The 22,693-nt window shown below is 38.5% G+C and overlaps 3 protein-coding genes across 3 annotated transcripts in view; 2 read left to right on the top strand and 1 right to left on the bottom strand.

Annotated features, from left to right (window-relative positions):
• The first annotated feature begins 2,757 nt into the window (after positions 1 to 2,757).
• On the top strand, positions 2,758 to 4,457 carry LOC108676532 (glycine, alanine and asparagine-rich protein-like). The gene is made up of 3 exons (XM_047881892.1): positions 2,758 to 2,813; positions 3,021 to 3,064; positions 3,219 to 4,457. The coding sequence occupies exons 1-3, from the start codon at positions 2,777 to 2,779 to the stop codon at positions 4,047 to 4,049; spliced, it is 912 nt and encodes a 303-aa protein (XP_047737848.1). The 5' UTR covers positions 2,758 to 2,776; the 3' UTR covers positions 4,050 to 4,457.
• A 1,344-nt stretch (positions 4,458 to 5,801) lies between these two features.
• Positions 5,802 to 18,046, bottom strand: LOC108676522 (glutamyl aminopeptidase). Its single transcript, XM_018164603.2, has 16 exons — positions 17,363 to 18,046; positions 13,532 to 13,676; positions 13,010 to 13,174; positions 12,705 to 12,798; positions 12,187 to 12,357; positions 10,955 to 11,052; positions 10,482 to 10,616; positions 10,107 to 10,325; positions 9,628 to 9,784; positions 8,758 to 8,885; positions 8,158 to 8,361; positions 7,830 to 7,903; positions 7,309 to 7,469; positions 6,881 to 6,995; positions 6,351 to 6,464; positions 5,802 to 5,931 (listed from the first exon to the last, which is right to left on the bottom strand). The coding sequence occupies exons 1-16, from the start codon at positions 17,941 to 17,943 to the stop codon at positions 5,802 to 5,804; spliced, it is 2,691 nt and encodes an 896-aa protein (XP_018020092.1). The 5' UTR covers positions 17,944 to 18,046.
• A 3,763-nt stretch (positions 18,047 to 21,809) lies between these two features.
• LOC108676530 (protein downstream neighbor of son homolog) overlaps positions 21,810 to 22,693 on the top strand; it is a 10,762-nt gene continuing 9,878 nt past the window's right edge. The window contains exon 1 of the mRNA XM_018164617.2: positions 21,810 to 21,963. The gene's annotated coding sequence lies outside the window, so the exon portion shown is untranslated. The remainder of the gene's footprint in view (positions 21,964 to 22,693) is intronic.

The following is a 22,693-nucleotide window of genomic DNA, read 5'->3' as shown; positions in this document are numbered from 1 at the left end:
GAAATCCACGCGTAGAGATGTCGCTTAAAAAGGAAATCCACGAGTAGAGATGTCGCCTAAAAAGGAAATCCATGCGTAGAGATGTCTCCTAAAAAGGAAATCCACGCGTAGATATGTGGCCTAAAAAGGAAATCCACGGTTAGAGATGTCGCCTAAAAAGGAAATCCACGCGTAGATATGTCGCCTAAAAAGGAAATCCACGCGTAGAGATGTCGCCTAAAAAGGAAATCCACGCGTAGAGAAGTCGCCTAAAAAGGAAATCTACGCGTAGAGATGTCGCCTAAAAAGAAAATCCACGCGTAGAGAAGTCGCCTAAAAAAGAAATCCACGCGTAGAGAAGTCGCCTATAAATGAATTCGACGCGTAGAGATGTCGTCTAACAGGGAAATCGACTCGAAGAGATGTAGCCTAAAAAGGAAATGAAGCCGCAAAGAGATGAAAATATACAATGTAGGCACGAAGGGGATCCGAAAAGTTTTTGCTATCTGTGACGTTCGTTATAGCCAGGACTTAAAAAACAAAGAGGATTGATTGAACGAGAGCAGAGATCAATGGAATTTCATGTATTTCAATTTTTCAATGCACCGATACCAGTAAAATTCTTCCTCGAAGAAGATTTTAAATCCCAAATACACTCATAGTATTATCAGTAAAATTTTTATAATTTTCACTTTTTTAGCTATATCATTCAGTATTCTCTCCAAACATTTTATGATGAAAAGGAACTGCATTGTAATGTATATATTCTAGTTACCTCTAATACTCATAGGCTCGTTAATTTTTCATCTTCACATTGGAATTCAATACTTTAGAAATGCCTCATAGGGGCAACACTGAGCAGATTTAGCCCTCTCTAAAGTATGAGAAATCCTCTGTACATTTTATTCCAAGTGCAGTAATTGTGCTTCATTTCCGTGTTCTAGCTAAACAAAGTTATTCGAAGTGAAGGAGCCTTATAGATGATGCATGACTCGAGCTTGCTTTGATAGGAATGTACATGCGAGTGCAATTGAAAAATCAAGTTAGTGGGAACAGTAGAATCTCTTTGTTTTGAGTGATGCAAGATGTTTTCTATTGCCACTCTAAGTGAACGCACGCTACACTTGAGATATGTAACAGATGTGGAACAAACATCTTGAAAACTGAAATTCAACAAATGTTGCTTTTGAAACCAAACTTAGTAATGAGTCTTGCTGTCATTTATTTGGAAGCATTTACTCAACGGCAGGTAGAAGGCAAAGCGATGGTTGGGAAAATGCTCTTAAGAACAGGCATGTAGATCGTTGTAGGTGGGCGAAAGTGTCTCTTTACATCGAGTTTTGTTACACAAAAGGTCTCTGGGAAACGCTGTCCACCTTTTCTTTGGAAGTCACATGGCTTGTCACTCTCCATTTCCATACAGCCGAAAAATTACGATCGCTTCTCGGTATGTGTAAATTGGATTACTTTTACTCTCATTTCAGTTGATCAACACATCTCACGGAAAAAAAAATTTCAGGTTGAGATAGCGTCGGTGCGTCATATTTTGGAAACATTAATCTAATTTTTATTTATTGAGGCCTTATGAATTGTAATAACGGCCCTTAGTTGATGCACGCTGTCAAAACAAAAAGTCTACGTACTTCAGTTTCTTAAAGTGAAAATAAAGGAGCTCTGGATTACGCTTAATGAAGAGCCATATATTCCCTAGTTAAAATTTGAAATTAATATAGCAACAAATTACCTTTCCAAGAACATGAAATGACAAATGGTAAGTGAATATTTTTCCACGTCCATTATTTAAACAACAAGTCAATATAAATAAATATTTTATTCAGGTATTTAATAAGTCATATATGAATTGGTATTCAATAATAACTATTTTAAATTGCTAAATATGAGGTATATAGATTCCCTTTAACCGGAATTTAGTTTTGAATTCAATATTGATTTATGGGAAATAATGAAATAAATAATACTTCTCAGAATTATCAAATTTAAACATTGATTGCAACATTAATCCAAGTATGAAAAGGTTAACAAAATGTTGAATTGAATGCATAGAAGTGAAGGTGACTATTCAAAAACAGTTGTAAGAAAGTGCATGTGGGGTAAACAGGATACATATTCTATCCTAAAGATTAATTGAAATGACCATGGTGTTCTCGGTCAATATCTATATTTATACAGCTATACCAGTCTTACCAGTGGGTAGTACTCGTATTGGAATGTTGTTTGATATTTTGTTGCAGCTTGATGCCAATAGGAAGATGTTTTATAAGCACCAAATCCATTGTATATTTCCTTTTCCTTAAGCAACGAAAACTATTGCAGTTCGTTTAGTACATTGGCTTTTGTTACTAGAAATTAATTCCAACATAACAGAAAACATTGAACTATTCTTTATTATTAATAATAAAATTGTAGACCTCTGGTTGAACAATAGTTGATGAATTTTAAGTAAATTTATTAAGTAAAAGCAATTCAACCTGATAAATAAATGACATAATTGACGGAAAATGACATAATTATTGGCGAAACACTAATCAGTTCTCTCTGCAGAGTCACACAACTTAAAGCCTTCCAAAACTTCCGGGTAATATGAGTCAAGCATTCGACAGTATCATTCATTGTTTAAATAGAGCGGCGCTTTTCATATGCAGCGCGGCAATAAAGATATCTGCCGTGGCTGGGAGTCCGGAACCAAATTCCGCTGCGACGTTTCAGTGACCGCTTGCAGCCTATATAAAGGGAGCAGGAGGCAATACAGCCAAGTAGTTCACCGAGTCAAGTCATCATGACGACCCACGCTCTAGCTGCTCTCTTAGTTATCGGTGAGTGGCCAGGCAGTATATTGCAGTATAAAATAAAACTTGAGTGGTAGATCAACCGTTTTCTAATACATTAATCACAAAAATGTTCACTTGCTTTTGAATCAGGGTAATGGAAATAAATTTTATTTAAATTTTGTAGAGTTCTGTCCAGTCTTTGATATATTATGTTGCAAAATTAGCATAATTATTTCCATGCTACCGTTTCAGGCATCGCTTCTGCTCTTCCTGTCAAGGATCCTGAAAGCTTGAGGGTGGGTGCATATAGTGATCAAAATTCTACGTTAAATAAAAAGCAGAAAACTATATCCGTTTCCATGAAAAAATTGAAATTCGTTGCAAAATTTAGAATTTGTGCTTGTGACACCTTACAAAACCATAGAATAATGATATTTTATTCCGAATAAGGTTAAGCGAGGCTTCCTGAGTGGAGGAGGTGGCCTTGGTGGCGGCGGCTATGGCGGTGGCTTTGGTGGAGGTGGTGGCGGCTATGGCGGTGGAGCCGGTGGCTTTGGAGGAGGTGGTGGCGGCTATGGAGGAGGCGGTGGCTATGGAGGAGGCGGTGGAGGCTATGGTGGCGCAGGTCTTGCAGGTGGCGTTGGGGTTATTATTACCTCAGGAGTCGGTGGTGGTCATGGTCCGTCAGCGGGGGACATAGCAAACCAGGCGGCAGGTCAGGCGACCGCGGCAGTGGCATCACAGGATGGGGCGGCATGGGCGGCGGCGAACAGCGCCTCCCAGCACGTGGCGTCCCAGGCGTCGGCCGCCGCCCAACAGGCTCAGCATGCCGCCGCCGCCAAGTACGGACAAGCGGCACAGCTTACCAGCGCCGCGCAGGCTGCGCAGGCATCGGCGTTTGCAGAGTCAGCGCAGGCAGCCAAGTCAGCCAAGGCGGTAGCCGCTGCCGAGGCGGCCAAACAATGGGCCATCCAACAGGCGCAGAACTTGGCCCAGGCGACCGCGGCTGCCAAGGCACAGGCGGCTCAGGCGGCCCAGACATTGCAGGCGGCCCAGACAGCCTACAACAACCAGGCGACGATGGCATGGCAAGCCCAGCAGGCGGCTCACGCATTGGCCCAGCAGCAGAGCGTTGCACTCGCTGACCTGGACTCGGCCCAGGGCGCAGCAGCGCAGGCCACAGCGGCGGCTCAGAAAGCCCTGGCGCGAGCCAAAGGAACAGGGAATGGTGGATTCGGAGGCGCTGGTGGCTATGGAGGTGGTGGTGGCTATGGCAAGTAAGGCACGGAGATTATACTGTTGTATTTATTATCGTTAGCGAAAATGGATGTTGATCTGCGCCATGCATCTTGGATTCTATTGATGTTATTTCGTTCACTCTCCTCAATTTTATGTCTTGATGGCAAAGCAATCGCTAATATATTTAAGCCCGTTATTATCGTCGAAAACTGTTTTTGATTGTGAGGGTCAAATGTTTGGGGTCTACATAAAAATAAAGCAATTGCTCCATTGCACATTTCAATAAGAGTGTTTATCCTCCTAGCCTTGTCTTTGCAACTATTTGCAATCAGTTCTCATCGCTTCACTTGTTGTATCTAATTTTAATTTCACTTGTCCTAGAATGCCCTGCGGTGAAAAACGATATCTTACGAAGCATAGGGTGAACAGAAACAATAAAACGAATTGTTAGAGAATTTATTCATTACCCTATCAATACAAATCACCATCAAATAATTGTATTTATAGGTGGATTAACATAACATCCTCATGAAGAGATTGTGATACAGAAATTGATTTTACATACTACATTTTACTACAGCGCAAACATCGAGTCTAGTTCATCTTTTTTTCTGACTACCTATGAGAGAGGGCATTCTCATAGTAACTTCTAGCAACATTATATAAATTTAAGCTCCGGATCTGCAATTGTCATGTTTAGTTCCGCTAATTCACGATGACTATTGAGGGACTGAAGATGCCTGAGCAATTTTCGAATAACTGCACCCGTTATATCTCAGCGCATCATTGCAGTTATTTATGAACAAAGTATTATTTTCTTCAATCAGAAGTTGAAATATACATTGTTCATCGTCACGTAGACTTAGAACGAAGACGTCCTTAGTTCTCAAGAACGCTATGTACAATATTTATGAATTGCAGAAAGGAGACTGGTTCTGTCTAAATTGGGCAATAGGCTAGAGAGATGACCGAATGTTTTGAGCATTTGTAAGAGGAGAAGCGGAATGAATTATATTAGAATTTAGCATATATCCGATAAGCAAACACAGCAATCTATCGCGTTTGGAATTCAGCCGTAGACCGAAAAATTACCTCTTTCGGTTGCAAGTATGTTACCTAAATTAAAATCTAAACCCAGAACTGCGACCATTACAAATGTTTGCCAAAGGGAAGATGAATCAGATAACTCTAAACGTTTGAAGTTGAGCAGTTATAACATTTAAAGCTGCTCAGATAATGCGCTCGAGCCTTAATTTGCAGTCATAATTATGTGGTACTGCCACGCTATACTGCAGCAGTAGCAGGTACTGCCACACTACTGCAGCAGTAGGAGGTACTGCCACACTACTGCAGCAGTAGGAGGTACTGCCACACTACTGCAGTTGGAAGTCTAGTAGCTTCTTCAAACTATCGCCAGTCATGAAAAGATCCGGTCAAATGACACGAGTTTAGATCTATGAACAAGGCACGAAATGGAATAAGAATCGGCGACAGGCCACATCAGGCCTATACTTCAGAGCCGACATCACTATGTTATGTTATGTTATGTTATGTTATTATATTTTCAGCTTGAAATGTTGAACCAAGATCAAATGTGGCTTCCTTGAAGACTTGAAACGATCAGAAAATGGTAAACGCTAAAAATGATGGTGAGAATTTCATGTTAATTGTATTGGGATGCGATAAGAATGTTCTATGAATGCTATTGGATTGCTTTTCGAATGCTAAGAATGCTGTAAGAATGTCAATGCTAAAATAATGCTAGAAGAATGTTATTAGAGCGCTACGAGAATGTTACATGAATGGTTTACTCACATCTGAGAGGAGGAGAGGCGTCGTGAAGAGAGACACGACGGTCTTGACGGTATTGCCGAGGTAGCGGCTACTCAGCGTGAACCGTGACACCAGCCAATCCCACTCCGATCTGCGCACATTTCAAGGCAATGAATTTCCATTGTACTTTAATGCCCTGTTTCCAAAATAATTGAATAATTTTGATATCAAGCACTATTTTCAAAATTTCTAAGATGTTATGAAACCTAATAATAGCATAGCGACACGATAATTGAGAGTTAATCAAACAAATAATGTGAAGTGATCTAAGTTACAAAATTTAGTATTGTGGATTGATCAAAACAGAAGCAAATTAGTTTTTTCAATAAATCGAAAAATATATATTGCTTGAATTGGGAGATCGAAAACCAGGTTACAGAAAAAACACTTCAAACTTGTTAACAACGTTTCGAATGTATCAACCTGTTTAAAGGAACAAATTCTGGCATCGTATACTTATATCATTAGAAGGTATGCATTAATTATACTAAAGATATAACGCAGCCTGACTTGATGAAGCTCCAGACGATGTCTGTAGCCGCAGGGTTGGCAGCGAGCTGGCCGAGGCTGCTCAAGTAGTCTTGGGTCCTCACGACGCTCGCGTTGCGTGTTGCGTCCAGGAATCTGAACACTCACAAGTCAGCCTTCAACTCAGGCGCAAAAATTTTTAGACTTGAACTATGAATAATTAAAACTATAATAAAATATCAAAGTATACTTTGATACCATAATCGCTCTTGCCAGAAATAGCATTCTCATCTGGTACCATTATTCCCGAAAACGTTTGCAAAGCTCTATGCGATTTTCATTCTTTATGCTTGATTAAAAAAATTACAAATTTTTCTATCGCAATATAAGCCAACATCAATGGACAAAAGCTAAAATCTGACAAAATAAAAATAAAGTAATACAAATACAGTATTTCTTCAGGTACATCACGTGTACAAGATTTAATGAATACAACAGTATAATTTATATATTGAAGCATTCTAAACACGACTAGAGCTAGACTGAATTTCTTATTAAAGCAGATTAAGCACCTGTGAATTATCCAGCGCCTGTTGACGTTGGTTAATCCGGCTATAAGTTTACTCTTCTCCTGGGCGTTGAGTTCTTTGGCATATCGCTCCAACATCAGCTCCCAGTCACTGTAGCCTGCAAGTGGTCAAACGAGGGAGTTACAACTTCTTTCTAACAGATAACGAGGTATCATCGAGTTGAGATCTTTCTAACAGATAACGAGGTATCATCGAGTTGAGATCTTTCCAACAGATCACTAGGTATCATCGGAGTTGAGATCTAACAGATCACGGGACATCATCGAGTTGTGATCTTTCTAACAGATAACGTAAATTCATCGAGTTTTAATTTTTCTAATAGGTTGCGAGGCTTCATGCAATCTGTATTTACAGACATGCTGTTAAATTATCGTCTATACTCGTAAAATGCAATATCAGCCCCCGCTCACCAGCATTTTTCATGCCGTACTTGTAGACGACTGTACGTAGGTTGGGCGGCAGACTGTGGGATGGATCGAGTAGCCATTCTTTTAGTTTGGTCTCCGCCGCACTCAGACACCACGCGCTGCCGCTCTGGCATGCGAGCGCCAGCAATACTGGCCGCAAGCGTCTGAAAAATACCGAATCTTGGGCGATTACCACTTCGATTGGTAACCATGTCGCACTATGCCACTCACACACGCTATTGGTATATCGATATGAATGGCGTTATTGTTTCTCATCAATTATTTTCCGGTCATAACTTAAGTATACAGTTTTTTCATTTTATTTAACAGAATAAAAATTTACGATATGAAGTGCCCACAAGCGTGGAAGCCTCATTTTGCCGGTCTCTGAACAAAGAACTAAAATTATATTTATCGAATGATAGACTTTACCCTACCGGCATCAATTGTTGTACATATCTTCCATGCCGCCAAACTTCCATGATTATAAGTTATTAACTAATTTAAAACAAAGTAGTGATTACCGCTTAAGGTGGTTGCCAGAGTCTTCCCAGCCGTGTGCCCGGGCGTGCGATTCTACCAGCTTCAGCACGTAGTTCTACCCAGAGCATCAGTTAGTTGGCTATCATTACTTGTCACAAATTGTATATTACGGCAATAAATTAACAGCCGTCATCCTGTAGGTAAATATGCATTGCTAGGGATGCATCAACACCGAATCACAATTTAAGTATCTTCAAACTTGTATTAAATATCCGTAAAAACTGCCAAATGTTTATTATGCATCTCTAAATTTAGGAACAAAACAACATTTCATCAAAAAGATCATTTCAACTAGCAAATTTATGGTACCTTGTACAGAGGATAAGCCTTGGTGTTCCTCAGGAGCCTGTCGAGCGCGGAGAGATGCGATGTCACAGTCCGCCAGGGGATGTAGTGCGTCTCCTTGTCGAGGTAAGAGCACAACCGCAGCGCCACTGAATACTCAAGTTGGTTGGCTGCTGCCAGACTGAACGCGTCATCCAGTAAGCTTGAACGATCCGGAGGACTCAGTGCCTTTATATAAAAATATTAGTCAAGATTTTGCTTACATGGAAGCTTTTGCTTTACGGCAGGCGTGTGGCGTTCTCATTTAAAAAGAGACATCGTGACCTCTAATATACTACTTGCATGTATTTTTCTCATCGTTAAGGTTCACACGTTTGTGATAATTTCAATTATCTAGAAAATTATTTCGTTATTATCTTGAGAAGCATAAGTTTTAATGATTTGCGCAGTAATACACGAACTGAACTGACATTGGAGCGTGTAATAATTTCTGTCCACTCATTTCCATTTTAATTCTGGCTGAATCTAAAATCTTATTGCCTATATTGAAAGTCCACTGCACTGATTTTCATTTCCTCTATCCCTAAAAATACGATGGCGCAGCGTGACGAAAATTTTTCAAACCTCGTGGTTGTTTTGAAGAAGGTTGACGAGTTCATTCCACATCGCCGCGTCATAGTTGACGCGGTAGAAACCGTACTGATCCACGTTGATCTTCACCCAGGGACTAGCACCAGGGACCTCAAGCGTCACTTTAAAAATCATTAAATGCACTGAGGCAAAGATTCACAAACTACGGTGGCACATCTCTCGGTTGGGGCATAGCGAGTGTGACCGATATGCGGGAGGAATTTTGTATTAAATTTTTATCTTAAATACTTTTTTGTGATGAAAATAAAGATAATTGCAAAAGCCGGGCAACACGGTTCAAGCGCTTTACAGGACACAGCTGGAGTCGGAGCGTAGGGATCAGACACCCTTTCGGTATGTCTTTTTTTGTCTCTTATCACAATAGAATATCACGTATCTTGTATTACATCCGTGACAATTATTATACGAATTAACAACTTTACTCCATCATTTTTTTTCCTGTTGCGCTATTTCTTCCGGTACCTTCCTCGACAAGTCTAGCTGTCCCGTATCATACATTGCAACGATTCCATGCAGAGGTTTATCAATGTTACTCCTAGGCCGCATTATGCACATTTAAATGTTGTAATGATTTTTTTTCGATTCATTCACAAAATTTATCTATACCATAAGTTCTTTAGGCATATAATACAGTTGCTCGCTGTTAATGCGTGTACAAACCCACTGTTACCTGTGTTGAACACAGTCAACCATTGTTTTCGATAGTTTAAAATGAAGTGGTGTTTTGTCGAAACTACTGATTCTATTTGTACAAACATCATAATTATCAATAATGGTAGAAAGATAATAATAGAAACATTTTCGAACTATTTGTGTTTAATATGAGTAAAATCGTGCACTCACACGATGGCATGTCCCTGTAGAGCCACTGCAGCTGGCGCTCAGCGCCCTCCGCCTTGTACGTGACCGGAACGTCCCACTTGTATCCGTAAGGCGAATCATCTCCACTGACGGCGCTGGGGTCTTGCAGGAACCGAGATTGCTGGACCTTCAGCTCTGACTGTGTAACCAGGATAATAGCTACTTTATTATGATCAACTGCTCATTTAACGGTCATTGAGCAATCGTTATAGGTTATATACTGTTTATCTTAACATTTTTAGAATATTCATTTGTTAGTTTCAAAATTGAAAATAAAGCATGGGTTTAATAGGGAACGCCTATAATTGCGTTTACGCTTCTCAAATATTATCACTTTTATCATGCCGATAAAGCAGTTATTTGATTTTCCTGGAGTGTTTGTCTTATCTGGATGACTAGACGAAGTTACTAACCGTAATGAAATTTATAACTCAACTATAAAGAGTTCTCAAGAAGTTTACCGGCGAGGTTCTGTTGACCATGAGGACAGGGTATCCCATTTGTTTGGTCCAGGTATCCATGATTGCGCTGATGTCGAGTGATGACTGCTGAGCCAAGTGCCGCCAGAGGTCGCTAGTGACTGCGTTGGCGTATTTGTACTGCCGCAGGAAGTTCCAGACTCCAACTCTGAACTGCTCCTCACCCATGAAATTGTCCAGCATGCGTAACACTGATGCTCCCTGAGAAAGTTTAAAATATTTAGATTTTAGAACAAATAAAGCATCAATCGCATGAAATGTGATCGTTTTGATGTGAATGATGGCTAGTGATTTCAGCTGTCGAAGATCAAAAATTCAGAAGTGCCAAGATGAACGATAACGTGTGGTGACTCTCACTTTGCTGTATGAGATGGCATCAAAGATTTCGGTAATCTGATTCGGATGCGCCACAGGTTGAATGATAGGATGAGATGAGAGCTTCGCATCCAACTTGAACACTGGCTGGAGGTCATCCACTACGAACTGACCGAGCTGAAAAAATTCAACTTAATATTAATCCGCATTTGATGAACATTTCATAATAACCCAGTCCAAATGCGGCCTGTTTTATTTAGCCAAATCTATTCCCTCAGGAGCGAGAAAACACATTTTCGCATGATTTGCTTATTTTAATTGCTGCTTGCAATTCGAAACACAATATTAATAAGACATATTTTCTAAATAATTTTTGTGAATTCGTCCGCAAAACAGTCGACGTCGTAAAATTAAAGATTTTAACTTTATACAGCGACATTGCAAAATATTTGCATTACATAATATCAAATTCTTAGATGTAAATAAATTGAAGTATTTATACACTGGCAATGTACCATATCCCAGTCTTGATGGTACTGCGCTACTCCCTTGTATTCCACGTAGCTAGCGAAGCCTTCGTTGAGCCAGAGGTCATCCCACCACTTCAGTGTCACTGAGGGAAAAGAGCATCCTTTTTTGAGGAAAAGAGCGTTTGAGGGAAAAGAGCATGCTTTTGGAAGGCATATTAAATGTATGAGAATGAGCCATCAGTTATGTAGAGAATGTAAATTGAGTAAATGTGGAGTGGATAGAAAAACGAGGAAGATATACCTAACATTTAGAAGGTGGAAGGCATGAAAACGAACACCCTCAGTTACATAGAGAATATGAGTTGAGTAAATGTTGAAGGATAGAATCTTAATTAAATAATACTTATTATCTAACAGGAAGTAGAGCAGTTTCAAGGTTGATTTTACTTATAATGTTGCAGTTAGAATTGCTTAACTGATATTTTACCAAGTCATTATTATTCTAGTTAAGTTTTGAAAGATTCGTGTAAGTAGTTGTGACTTTTTTTATCCATAAAGGTTGTTCTTGTTTTCTTTATTTTATAAACTGGTGATAGAGCTGGTCTCCGGAACGTTTTCAATGAATATGAGGTGACATTATTTGGCGTTTTCTTTGCTTTTAAATTTATGGTGAACTTGCTTTTTACGTTGGCTACTTAATGAAATAAGTTTCTATTTTATTGTTCTGGTTGAAACGATGCCTTATTATCGCTGTAAGAACCAAATGTAAGAAAACATATGATTTCTTATTAGCATCATTATCTCGTAAAATGTAGAGCGCAACGATAGATTTCCCTAAAAGCACGCAAAATCCCGTTCCTTCATTTAATTTTTATCTCACACGTATAAGCACACAGTGGCAGTCATACAGAGGTTGCAAATATCTTACTATTTATTTAATGGTTAGCGCTTGCTGGGAGACATACAATGGCAGTATTACGGAGGTTGCAAATACCATACCTACTTTTTACTTAATAGTTAACGCTCGCTTTGAGTCATATACAATAGATGTCTTACAGAGATTGCCAAATTACATGTAACTTATTTAATAGCTAGCTCTGACGTTGAGGCATCCAGTAGCAGTCTTACAGAGGTTGTCAAATCACATGTAATTCATTTAATTAATAGCCAGCCCTCACGTTGAGGCATACAGTAGCAGTCTTACTGAGGTTGCCAAATCACATGTATCTCATTCAATAGCTAGCCCACGTTGAGGCATACAGTATATACAGTCTTACTGAGGTTGCCGAACCACATGTGCGCAAGCTCGTGACTGACGACGGAGGCGACGCGTTGTTGGTTGTAGGACGAGGAACCGACCTCGTCGTACAGCAGGTTCGTCTCCCTGTAGGTGATGAGCCCCCAGTGCTCCATCGCTCCCGATACGAAGTCCGGGATCGCGATCATGTCTGAAAGAGTTTACGAACCTTCGTGATATGAACATGGGTTGCGGATCATTGTGTCCGGAAGAGCGGCGGTAACTGCCGTGGGAATGATTCATTAACGATGAACTGAAAGGAATGCGAAGACAAGAATCCGAGAGCGTTGGAAAATATAATTTGTGATATTTAAAACTCCGGATTTGCGATTAATGATACATTCATATCGTGGTTTTACAGAATTAAATAACTAAGTTTACAATGTCAGTCGTGTAATATAAGCGTTGGAAGGTTGATATGAGCAGAGATACAATTTATCCGCTCTTCTGGCCGAACAAATAGATTGGTATGCACAGTCATGGCTATAAGAAACTAACCTTGTTTCGGCAGCGGGTACTCCACTTCAAAATAATTTTCGAAATAGTTGAGGATGCTGACCCCGATGTCTCTGGCGTAGTGCGTTCTCTCGATCTTGCATGGTAGTAAACATTAGAATATAAGGGTATATTTTTTATTTACCATTAGTATTGTATAGTAATGGTTCTTTGAAACTAACACGCATGCACCACAAACGCATGCATGCAGCCTGCTCTTGCTTCTAAGATCTAAACATTGCGATTTTTAATTACAGCATATATGTGTTATGCATAAAAATATAATTTTACAGGATAGCCATCAATACCTGATCAGGAGTCGAGTAGACCCTGAAGAGTTTGTTTTCTTGAGTCTTCGTCTCGACGTACTCGAAGTCACAGACGATGAAGCAGACCAGGTATGTTACCATCGGGACGGATTTCTGGAACGTCACTTCCGTGAGGCCTCGCAGAGGCGCGTTTGCAACCTGGCCCTATGGCATCAGAATAGCTTTATGTGATTACAAAACACAATGTTAGGTACCTATACATATTATTATAAATTCAAATCATGTCACACAACAACAATAATACACAACATTAATAATACCCTACCTGTTCCGGCATGTTCAATTATAACATGTACCCTACCTGTTGCGGCATGTTCAATTATAACATGTACCCTACCTTTTCCGGCATGTTCAATTATAGCATATGTACCCTACCTGTTCCAGCATGTTAAATTATAACATGTACCCTACCTGTTCCGGCATGTTCAATTATAACATGTACCCTACCTGTTCCGGCATTCCTACCTGTTCCAGCATGTTAAATTATAACATGTAACCTACCTGCTCCGGCATGTTCGAGAGCGCCGTGTAGCCCTGCGTCGGCCTCACTATGGTCAGGCTGAAGGTGCTCTTGAAAGAAGGCTCGTCGAAGCACGGGAAGGCCGCCCTGGCGTCCGTAGGCTGGAATTTCGACGTCGCGATAGACCTGCGCAAGCATGGAGCAGTTTAGTTTAATACGAGCATATATTGCCAGCATGGAGTACTCTACTGCACTGTCCACTAACAACGTCCATACTAAAAAGAAAATTATTATCATTGTTTATAGCTTCTGAAGAAAAGAAGAAGCATAGCTAATAGTTTCATACATTGAAAATAAAGTGAAATACTTTTCGTTTTTAATGATAACAAATAAGAAATTAGGTTAAATGATCAAACTTCCTCTCAGTTCGTTTGGCCTTTAATGGAATCTGTTAAAAAAAATTGCATTTAAGAGGATTATTTATGCCATTTAAGAGGAGCATTTCGAGCAATTACTAGGAGTCATATTTAATCCAAGAAGCTCGTGAAAGCATAATTAATTAAATACCAATGAATATGTATCATGTAGGTTGCGAATCTAACTATTATTATTGGCGGTGAGCACGGGGCAATATAACTAACAATGTACCGCATGTGAAACGTGTAGCAGAGCCGACTGCTTTACGAGAGCTTATACGTATAGTTGTTGGTCGTCATAGCGTGTAGCTACAAGGACCGGTGTAGGCTCGGCAGGTTCCTTAGAAGTCAATGCTATATTGGCCTTGAGATAGTAGAGGACCTTACATTTTTAACCCGGCCTTCTTTTCGCGGCCAACCTTCAAACATAAATATATCACTAACAATTTTTCCTAATCATTTAACATTCACCCATTGATTAATATCAGACTTTCTATCTGGCTTGTTCGATTGAAAATGAAGTTTCTGCGATTATTTCAGTTTCTCGAATTGAGTCGAGAAATTGTTTGCTTTCTACTGCATTCCAGAGTTGTATGTCTATCCGAGCCAAACCAAACATGGAAATATTTTGTAATGTAATATGTACATATGGAAGAAACTTTACGCATTCGTTGTAATTTGTTGTTGAATGTTGTAATTTGCTCTATGATACTTCGACTTATTAAACGCTCATATTAAATGTTCCATTTGTGTGCATTTAAACCTTGTCTAAGCTACTGGCAGGCATTTGATAAGGTCCCTCTGCCGTTCAAACGCAAAGAATTAAATATTTGACACGTGTTTCTTTTTCTACGATCCTTTTCTTAAAATGTACAGGCGACATCCTGCCAGCTGTCTTTGTTACGCAGAATTTTTATGTTTTAAGTGCAACCTCAGGAACTTTTGTGTTATACTACAATAGGTTTCGATATTATAGTACCTTTCCAAACTGATTCTTAGAAGCCAAGTTTAATAAAAGTTTTAAATAAAAGTTATTGCTCCGAATCCTCCAAAATTTCCTTTCTCTTCACATATAGTCCTCCATAAAATATGTACCTATTGTATTGTTCTGTAGTTAAGGTTATCTTTAATTCGATTATTTATTCCTTTCTTGAATTTCCAAGTTGTTTTACAACATCTACTTTTCATGTTACGTCTCAATCAAAATAAATCTTAGTTATGGCTCAAATAATAATAGAATTTACCTACCAACTTAAAGAGCCTAGTGATGAATTGGCTGGTGCAAAATAACCAGGAAAATTGTATTCATTTTCTGTAGACAGCTCCTGCCAGGTAACGGTTCCTAAATTTTTCCTAATTAACCGAAGATCAACCTGCTCGACACAACTTCAGTTTCGCAGCGAAGTCGTTTTCATCGTTATAGATTTTGAAGTACCCATCTTTGAATCATTCTCAAGTAATTCAATTCAATGCCATTTCTCACAATAGCGTATACGTCATTGACACCTCTCGCTTCGCTGTATAGCGTTTATTGTTATATTGCTCGGCCGCTCTTGTTACATCGTCAGAGCTGCATTATAGAGCACAAAATCTTGAAGTTGACATCAAAATACAAATGTACATATTGGCGACATACTCCCGTCAGGTTTACTGACAATTAATATCTTGTAATACAAATATTGTCTGTACTATTTTGTACAACAAATCAAATGGATAAATCTCATGAGGTTAGTAATGAAACTATCATTCATGTGACAGATGTAGGTCACCTGCCAACCCTAAATTCTGTTAATTATAATGACGTTATGATTATTTTAAAGAAGATGTAACATTAATTCGTCAAAGATATAAATAGATTTATCTAACGTTTTTTCATAATTTTCATATCTCTACTAATTCAGTAATCTTCGAATAAAGATTGTGGGGAGAAGCAAAGGCAGCAAGTGTGGAGCTACCGCAGCTTGCGGCTCTCTCTCGAGCAACAGAGTCGAGGTTCGTCCGACACAAATTACCGACAAAGGCGCGCCACTTAACTTGGGTTTGCCAAACACACCCGCCTTCGCAGTAGAGTTGAGCTAAAATTTGTTCTAACAGAATAAACAAAATAGAAATTTCATTCAAATTTATTTTTAAAGTTTATTCCGAAGTTATTCATTGATAGTATTGAAACGTGACTTTACAAAACAAGTGGTTGTTTCTGCAGGAGCCATTTAATCTGAAGAACATTCTGTTTCCGACAATTCGATGTGTATCTTTGTAAGAAATGTTAACAACTTTTAAATGTTGCGTGCAACTTTTGGCCTCATCTAAGCTTTTTATAAGTAAATAACCGTTCTTCTTAATATTTTCGGCGACTACCAACCAATTTGATGACGCGGCTTTTGGTTAGTTGATGCTCTTGCTATAAAACCGAAATGCCACACACGATGAATAATTCTACCATTTGTCCTTAATGCTAATCCTTGTTCAGTAAAAAACACAGTAAAAAACATAATCTCAGCCTCTATAGATTCATTCAGAAATTGTCATGTAGATGGATCAATGCATGAGCATAGGTTATGTGGAGGCATGCATGACACGCTGCTTACAATGGCCTGAGTATTTGAAAGAAGAATAATCAATCACGAAAAATATAAAACCACTCGAGCCCCAACAACCTTCAATGTGTAATAATATAAGACCAGTAAAATTTCGAGTGTATTCGACTCATTTTGCAGTTCTGAAATTGCATGAATATATGTTCATTTCATTTTAGAGTTAACACCCTGATATGCTTATAATATTTCATTAAGCGTCTGGAGAGTTGCCTTCTGAATGTGAAATATGAGTGAAATATTCAAGTTAACCAATCATGCATACTGAATGATTCCATAAATCCTAAAACCTGCAATGCATCATTCAATCACTTATATAAAATGGTTAATCATTTGATGCCTTGTATTCAGTGAATTTACCAGTAGAACGTTAAAGAAATTATATTATAGCGTTTCTAATAAAGTTAAAAAACCGATCGATAAGTAATTTAAACTGAACTCCAACCACGTTTTGGAACTAATCGGAACGAGCTAGTAAACACATGTCGCAGTCTTCGAATATTGTGCCTGTCGCCGGTGTCGAGCCTGAGGCCCAATGGACAGGTTTTGCACTGAGTCCTTTCACCCGCCGCGCAAAGGTCCTTCTATGCAGCACTGCAGAGAGGCTGTAAGCCTTCACAGTCAGCAGCTGAGAACCCAACGCTCAAGTTATTCTATGTAATATCTTCTATAACTAATTGATGAACATTTGTCTTCTGAATAAGTATTGATTTTGTATTAGCTACTTATTTTGGCGGAAAAAAGTTTATTTACGCAACCTGTTGTTGATGAGGTCGGATCGTATAATCGTACTTATTAATTAATCTTAGGTCGTATCGCATAATCGTTAAATATTCAGTGACAAAATAGGAATAATGCTCACCTCTTTATCCCAGCTTTGGTGGTGTAGATACTTTTGTAAAAGCCCACAATTTTGTTTTCCAAACTTCCATCGAATTCGAGCTCCATGCTATAGTTGCCGGGCTTCAAAGCAACTCTGGGGCGCATCACCCAAAACTGATTGGGTTCGTACCCAAAGTAGTCCAAGAGATCAACCTCATCACTCGACTCAGCTGACCTTAGTTTGGTCAGAGTGATGTTCATGTCTCTGAAGTGTGTCACCAAGAATGTCATGGATGAAGTAACTCCAACCAGAATGGTCACTTTTCCCGTAAATTTGCCACTTTCCAAATCAGGATGAAGATAAAGATCGTAATGGTATGGAATAGTGCTGACTGGAATCCTGTACTCCAACTCCCATGGCTGGGTACTTCTGTCGGGTTCTTCGGACACCGTAACATCGTCGGTGGTTAATTTTTCTGGAACGACCGTCTCAGTAAATGTTGTTTCAATCTCTGATTTATCGCTAAAACTGTACACCGCCAAGCCAACGATGGCACAGCTCAACACCATCACGAGAAATATAAAAAAGGCCGTAGTGCGTCTCACGAAAAACTCCGCCATGGCTGAAACGTATTTGGATCAGTTTAATGGCAGTCAAGAGGCACGACGAGATAAACGTCGGCAAAAAATTTTGACACTTATCCTATAAAAAATACATTAGTGTTTCTCCCAATGACCTGAAAATAAATAAGAATTAAATATGGGAGATGATAGAACATTTTATTTAATGCAAAAAATTAAGCGCCCAATTGAATCCAATCCAACTGGCTTGATTGGGGTTAAAAGCAGCCAGTTTGATTGAACGCAACCTGTTTGCAAAATGCAACATGCTGGTTGAAACGCGACCGATTGTTCACTTTCAATCACTGTGTTACTGCATGATTTGTTACTGTCTTACTGAAAATGTAAACAATTGACTAGAAACACTACCTGTGTGTATTCCACTTTAAACGGTGACACGTAACAGGAAGCTATCGGATTCATCGAACGTCACAGACACAAAGTTGCACGTCATGCTCATGCTACATATATTCATTCAAATATTTATTATATTGAAGTTAAGAATGCATCCAAGGAAAATATTTACTTATTTTCATAATCTTGATTATCGAACAGGAAAACACGGTAAAGCTGCCTCTAACGTTTAGTCTGTGACATATTTTGGGTGATGATCGAAACAAGGAAGAAGTCGGAGGAAATTGTCAGAAAATTCATTTATAAACTCAGTTAAGTACAGACGAATGTACAAAACCGCTGCGACTTAACAAAACAAATGATAAAAAGATCTAAAAAAAATTGTTTTAACGATTAAATTTTGTTGTTTTTTTCGAGACGGTGCCATTTAAACAAAATTGAGTATAAATCAAGAAATTTCTAGCGGTCGATACTATCTCAACTTTTCCGACAATATGGAGCACAAAAGTTATACGGCGAGCTCACGTACGCCGACGAGCATGAACAACAGACAATGGTTCTATGGCCCAGCGCCAACGATTCATTAACCTTTGTTTGTATGTAACACAACCAACCCAGAATATTTCCAACAGAAGTAATACCATGATAATATCTCAGATATCAGGAAATGTTATTCGACGCGTACCTCATAAATCACATTTTTATTGTAATTCATTTTCGTTTTGCCAGTGATCGAGTACTCGACGGTATTTTTGCGACCAATATACTATGATGACAGTTCAATAGCCGGAAATGAGACAGATTCACATGCCATTGAAGGGAGGTATTGCACGCTGTGTGACAGTATAGCCGGCACCTAGACAAAGCAAAACAGCATTCTAATCACCAAACAGACCACCACACAGCATGTAATTAGAAGATTCACTTGATATACCTCTAGCAGAAGCACAATGGCCAAAACTCGTATACACGGTCGTTTAAAAAATCCGAATAAAGCTGCGCAATGGCGATTGTAACATTGCTTTACCGTCAAAGCTTATTTCGGTTGTTCAGGTGATTCTAGTAAACTGAGTATCAACGTTTTTTTTACAATCATTGAAAGTTTCCAAATTCGGATACTGTGCATAATGATTAAGGTTATTTATTGAGTGTCGATGCAAATATTAATTAAACTACAATAAAAAATGTCAAACGCTTTTCGCATGAGCAGAAGGCATAATTAAGAATCAAATCGCTCGTTTGTAGGACAAAGTTTTTTTCGCGTTGACATTCCTGGCTTGCCACGCCACTTTGTTTCCCCATGCTTTCTATGTATTGTGCCGCTTGGCAAATGTAGAGCCCAGATGCACATTTTTTATCGCAAAGCAAAAAATAACACCAAACTTCTTCTATTATACAATAAAATCTCTTTTAGCTTCGCATGAATCCTTGTCTGAATAATTTTCTCATTGACTGAGGGTCATGAGGGACATACAACAGCTTGGAAACAAGCCACGCAAAAATATAACGGTACAGGACCTTCGCTGGGAGTGGCGACCTGAGTGTAGCTGAGGAGGCAGCGTTCGAGGCTCACGACATCCTCCATTATAAGATTCATCTCCGCATACGTCATCGTAAATATTATCGGTGACATTAAGCTTTTAAGCGATTGCAAATAAAAAAAATCGTGATCGCTGCTTTGAGTGTAAGGATAGCGCGAATTATACTGTGGCGTTATTTATAAGCTAATTTAAGAAACATTTATTTGTTACTATCCATAGTATGCAAAATTTCATCTGATTTCAATTGTCATGGATAATTTACAGAAACGAAAAATTTAAAATCGATGTACTTTACTCTATCATGGATAAATCACCATCAATATAAACATCTGGTACTACAAATACTGAAGTAGAGTCCCCAGCTTGATTTTTTCCATATTGAAAATAAAAATGTTGCAGGATGAATCCATAGTACGTTTGCAATCATGTCAACCAAAAGCACGATATGCTCCCACGCTAGATTTTAACGGATCAAGATTACAGATTTACACTTTGAATTTCCAATCTAATGAAGAAAGACTGCGTGCACAAACATCAGATGAGCGTCTAAGATCACGTGATAGTTTCTTAAAAGTTTGGTGAGCACTAACCACACTGAGCAAACTCCGACGCGCTACTGTGGACGACAGGCACAGGTAGAGGCACAGTTTCAACTGCTATGCGTGCTATGGCCATGGTTTAACAGCGCAGAACAATCAACTTATCTGATACAATTGGCTGCCGGTTTGCTGGCAAGTTTAAACACAAATTAATCCGCACTATATCGCCTGCAAGCTTTGTATAAAACTCCAATCCAATATATCAAATTTATAGCTCAATAATATTTGTTGAACAATATGAAAAGTGATAAATGGGTACCATCAGAGTTATATTAAAAAAATGCAGAAGATTTTACTTCAAGATTGGGGAAATGATAGCAATTCTACATTCACGTGTAAACTGAAGAGCAAGTTTGCTGGCTAAGAAATTCAATACGATATACTTGAATGCTATTCAGTACGTGTGATATAATTTCCAGCAAATCAACTTAGATACTCTTTTACATTTTTTTGAGTACCAGATCAGGTTCATGCGATTCAAATTGGTTTACTATCATGATAATGAGCAGAAATTAATATTCTCATTGAATTGAAATGCGGATTGAAATTTTCATAAGCCTAATAAAATCAATTAAGGCTCCACTCTTTTCGGCTTTTTATACGCCACATAAATAATAGTTTCTATTGACTTTCTTTGCCCTGATCACAACGCTACTAGTGCACTCACCATTATTTTACTCTAATAGCGAAAGAAAGGTAAAGAATGCGGCTACAATGACATATGATATATGGTAACAAAAATGTAACATGTAACAAAACCCTCGTTTTTAAACGCTTCACTTAGCTTAATACGTGCATTGGAAAAATTATTCTCCTACAGAATGTTGAATGATAATTCAATTGCGATGCTTTAGCTTCGCCATTATACCTCATCAAGCATGTGATTTCTGGATCGAACATTTGAAATTGTTGAAATCGAAATAGAAAGTACAAATACTTGGATAACTTAGTTACCTAAAAAAAACAAATTAACCACAAAAAATTATACAAGATCAAGCAATTGAATAGGATATGAGCATTAATACGTAGTTTCTTTCCGATTTTCATTCACGCTATGCAGTCTCAATATGAATTTTACGCTTTGCATTTTTTGAATATTCACGATAGTCGTATCTTAAATTTTACTCTAACAAAGGTCTCCTGTTTAGATTGAACTATTTTAGCATCTTGAAATTTTCCTGATTCTGCAATATTAGGATTCTTTTATATCGTAACTGTTTTGTTATAAATTAAGTAGATCCCGCTGCTTTGAGACAAATCCGCTAGAACTATGTAGCGAGCGCTCGATTTCAATTTTGTAGTGGGTTTTGGGTTCATTCATCAACAAGCGGGTAACACTTAAAAGCTGAAGACGCCGAAGACGCTGAAGTCGCTGAAGTGGCGAACGATTGATCGATGGAACGCCGCGGCTGAACGAATTCCGCGAATTTGCCAAAAAGTAAATTAACGTTTTTCACCCATCAACAAGCCGCTGAGCCGTTACTACTACGCATAGAAGGCTGAAAAAACAGTGAACTTGTTCAGCAGTAAGTTTACATCGTTTTTCTCTGATTTCTATTGGTTAATCTTTATGTTTTTGATATGAAAGTGTATGGATAAACTTGAGTTTGGGAATAAAATCTAAAAGATGTTGTTGATTGGGACTTGGAAGAAATGTACTGTAAATTTCAAGTGAAATTTTTTTCAACGTTCTAAAAAATAACAAATTTATAATTGACTTAGGTAGCCTGAAAGCCTTGAGCCCACACCTGTCACAACTCACAATCACATGGCTTGTGCAATTAGTCTTCTCTCAAGTGACATATTTTTAATAAAGTATTTAAATTGAATGTAAATCTAAACTAGGTTTTTGGTAACCTTGTTCAATCGTTGCTTGTTGATTCAACTTTCAACCTACTTGTTGAGTTGTTAGTCCTGTTCACTGTGGAGTGCCAAGTCGCCCGAGTGTAGTCTGTGACTCTGTGGAGTAGCTATGTACCTAATTCTAATCATAGTGTCTTTATGAAAGAATTCAAATAATGTTTATGACTTGTATTATTATTCTATTAAGGGGACCGACCTAGCTCCGGAGAAACTTCTACAGTTATTATCCGATCATCATGAAACTTCACATACATACGTAAAATGTAAAAATAAGAACATTTTGCTCGTATGAATTTTTCGAAAAAATTGATAGAAAACGTGAAATTCATAGAAAACGGCTAAAAAGGGGTACTTCAGAAAATCTATCTCCTCCCACAAATATCATCCTACAAC

This window comes from Hyalella azteca, unplaced genomic scaffold (genome assembly GCF_000764305.2).
Source record: "Hyalella azteca isolate HAZT.00-mixed unplaced genomic scaffold, Hazt_2.0.2 contig104, whole genome shotgun sequence".
NCBI lineage: Eukaryota > Metazoa > Arthropoda > Malacostraca > Amphipoda > Hyalellidae > Hyalella > Hyalella azteca.
The sequence above is the reverse complement of the archived record's forward strand: the minus strand, read 5'-3'. Positions and strand labels throughout refer to the sequence as shown.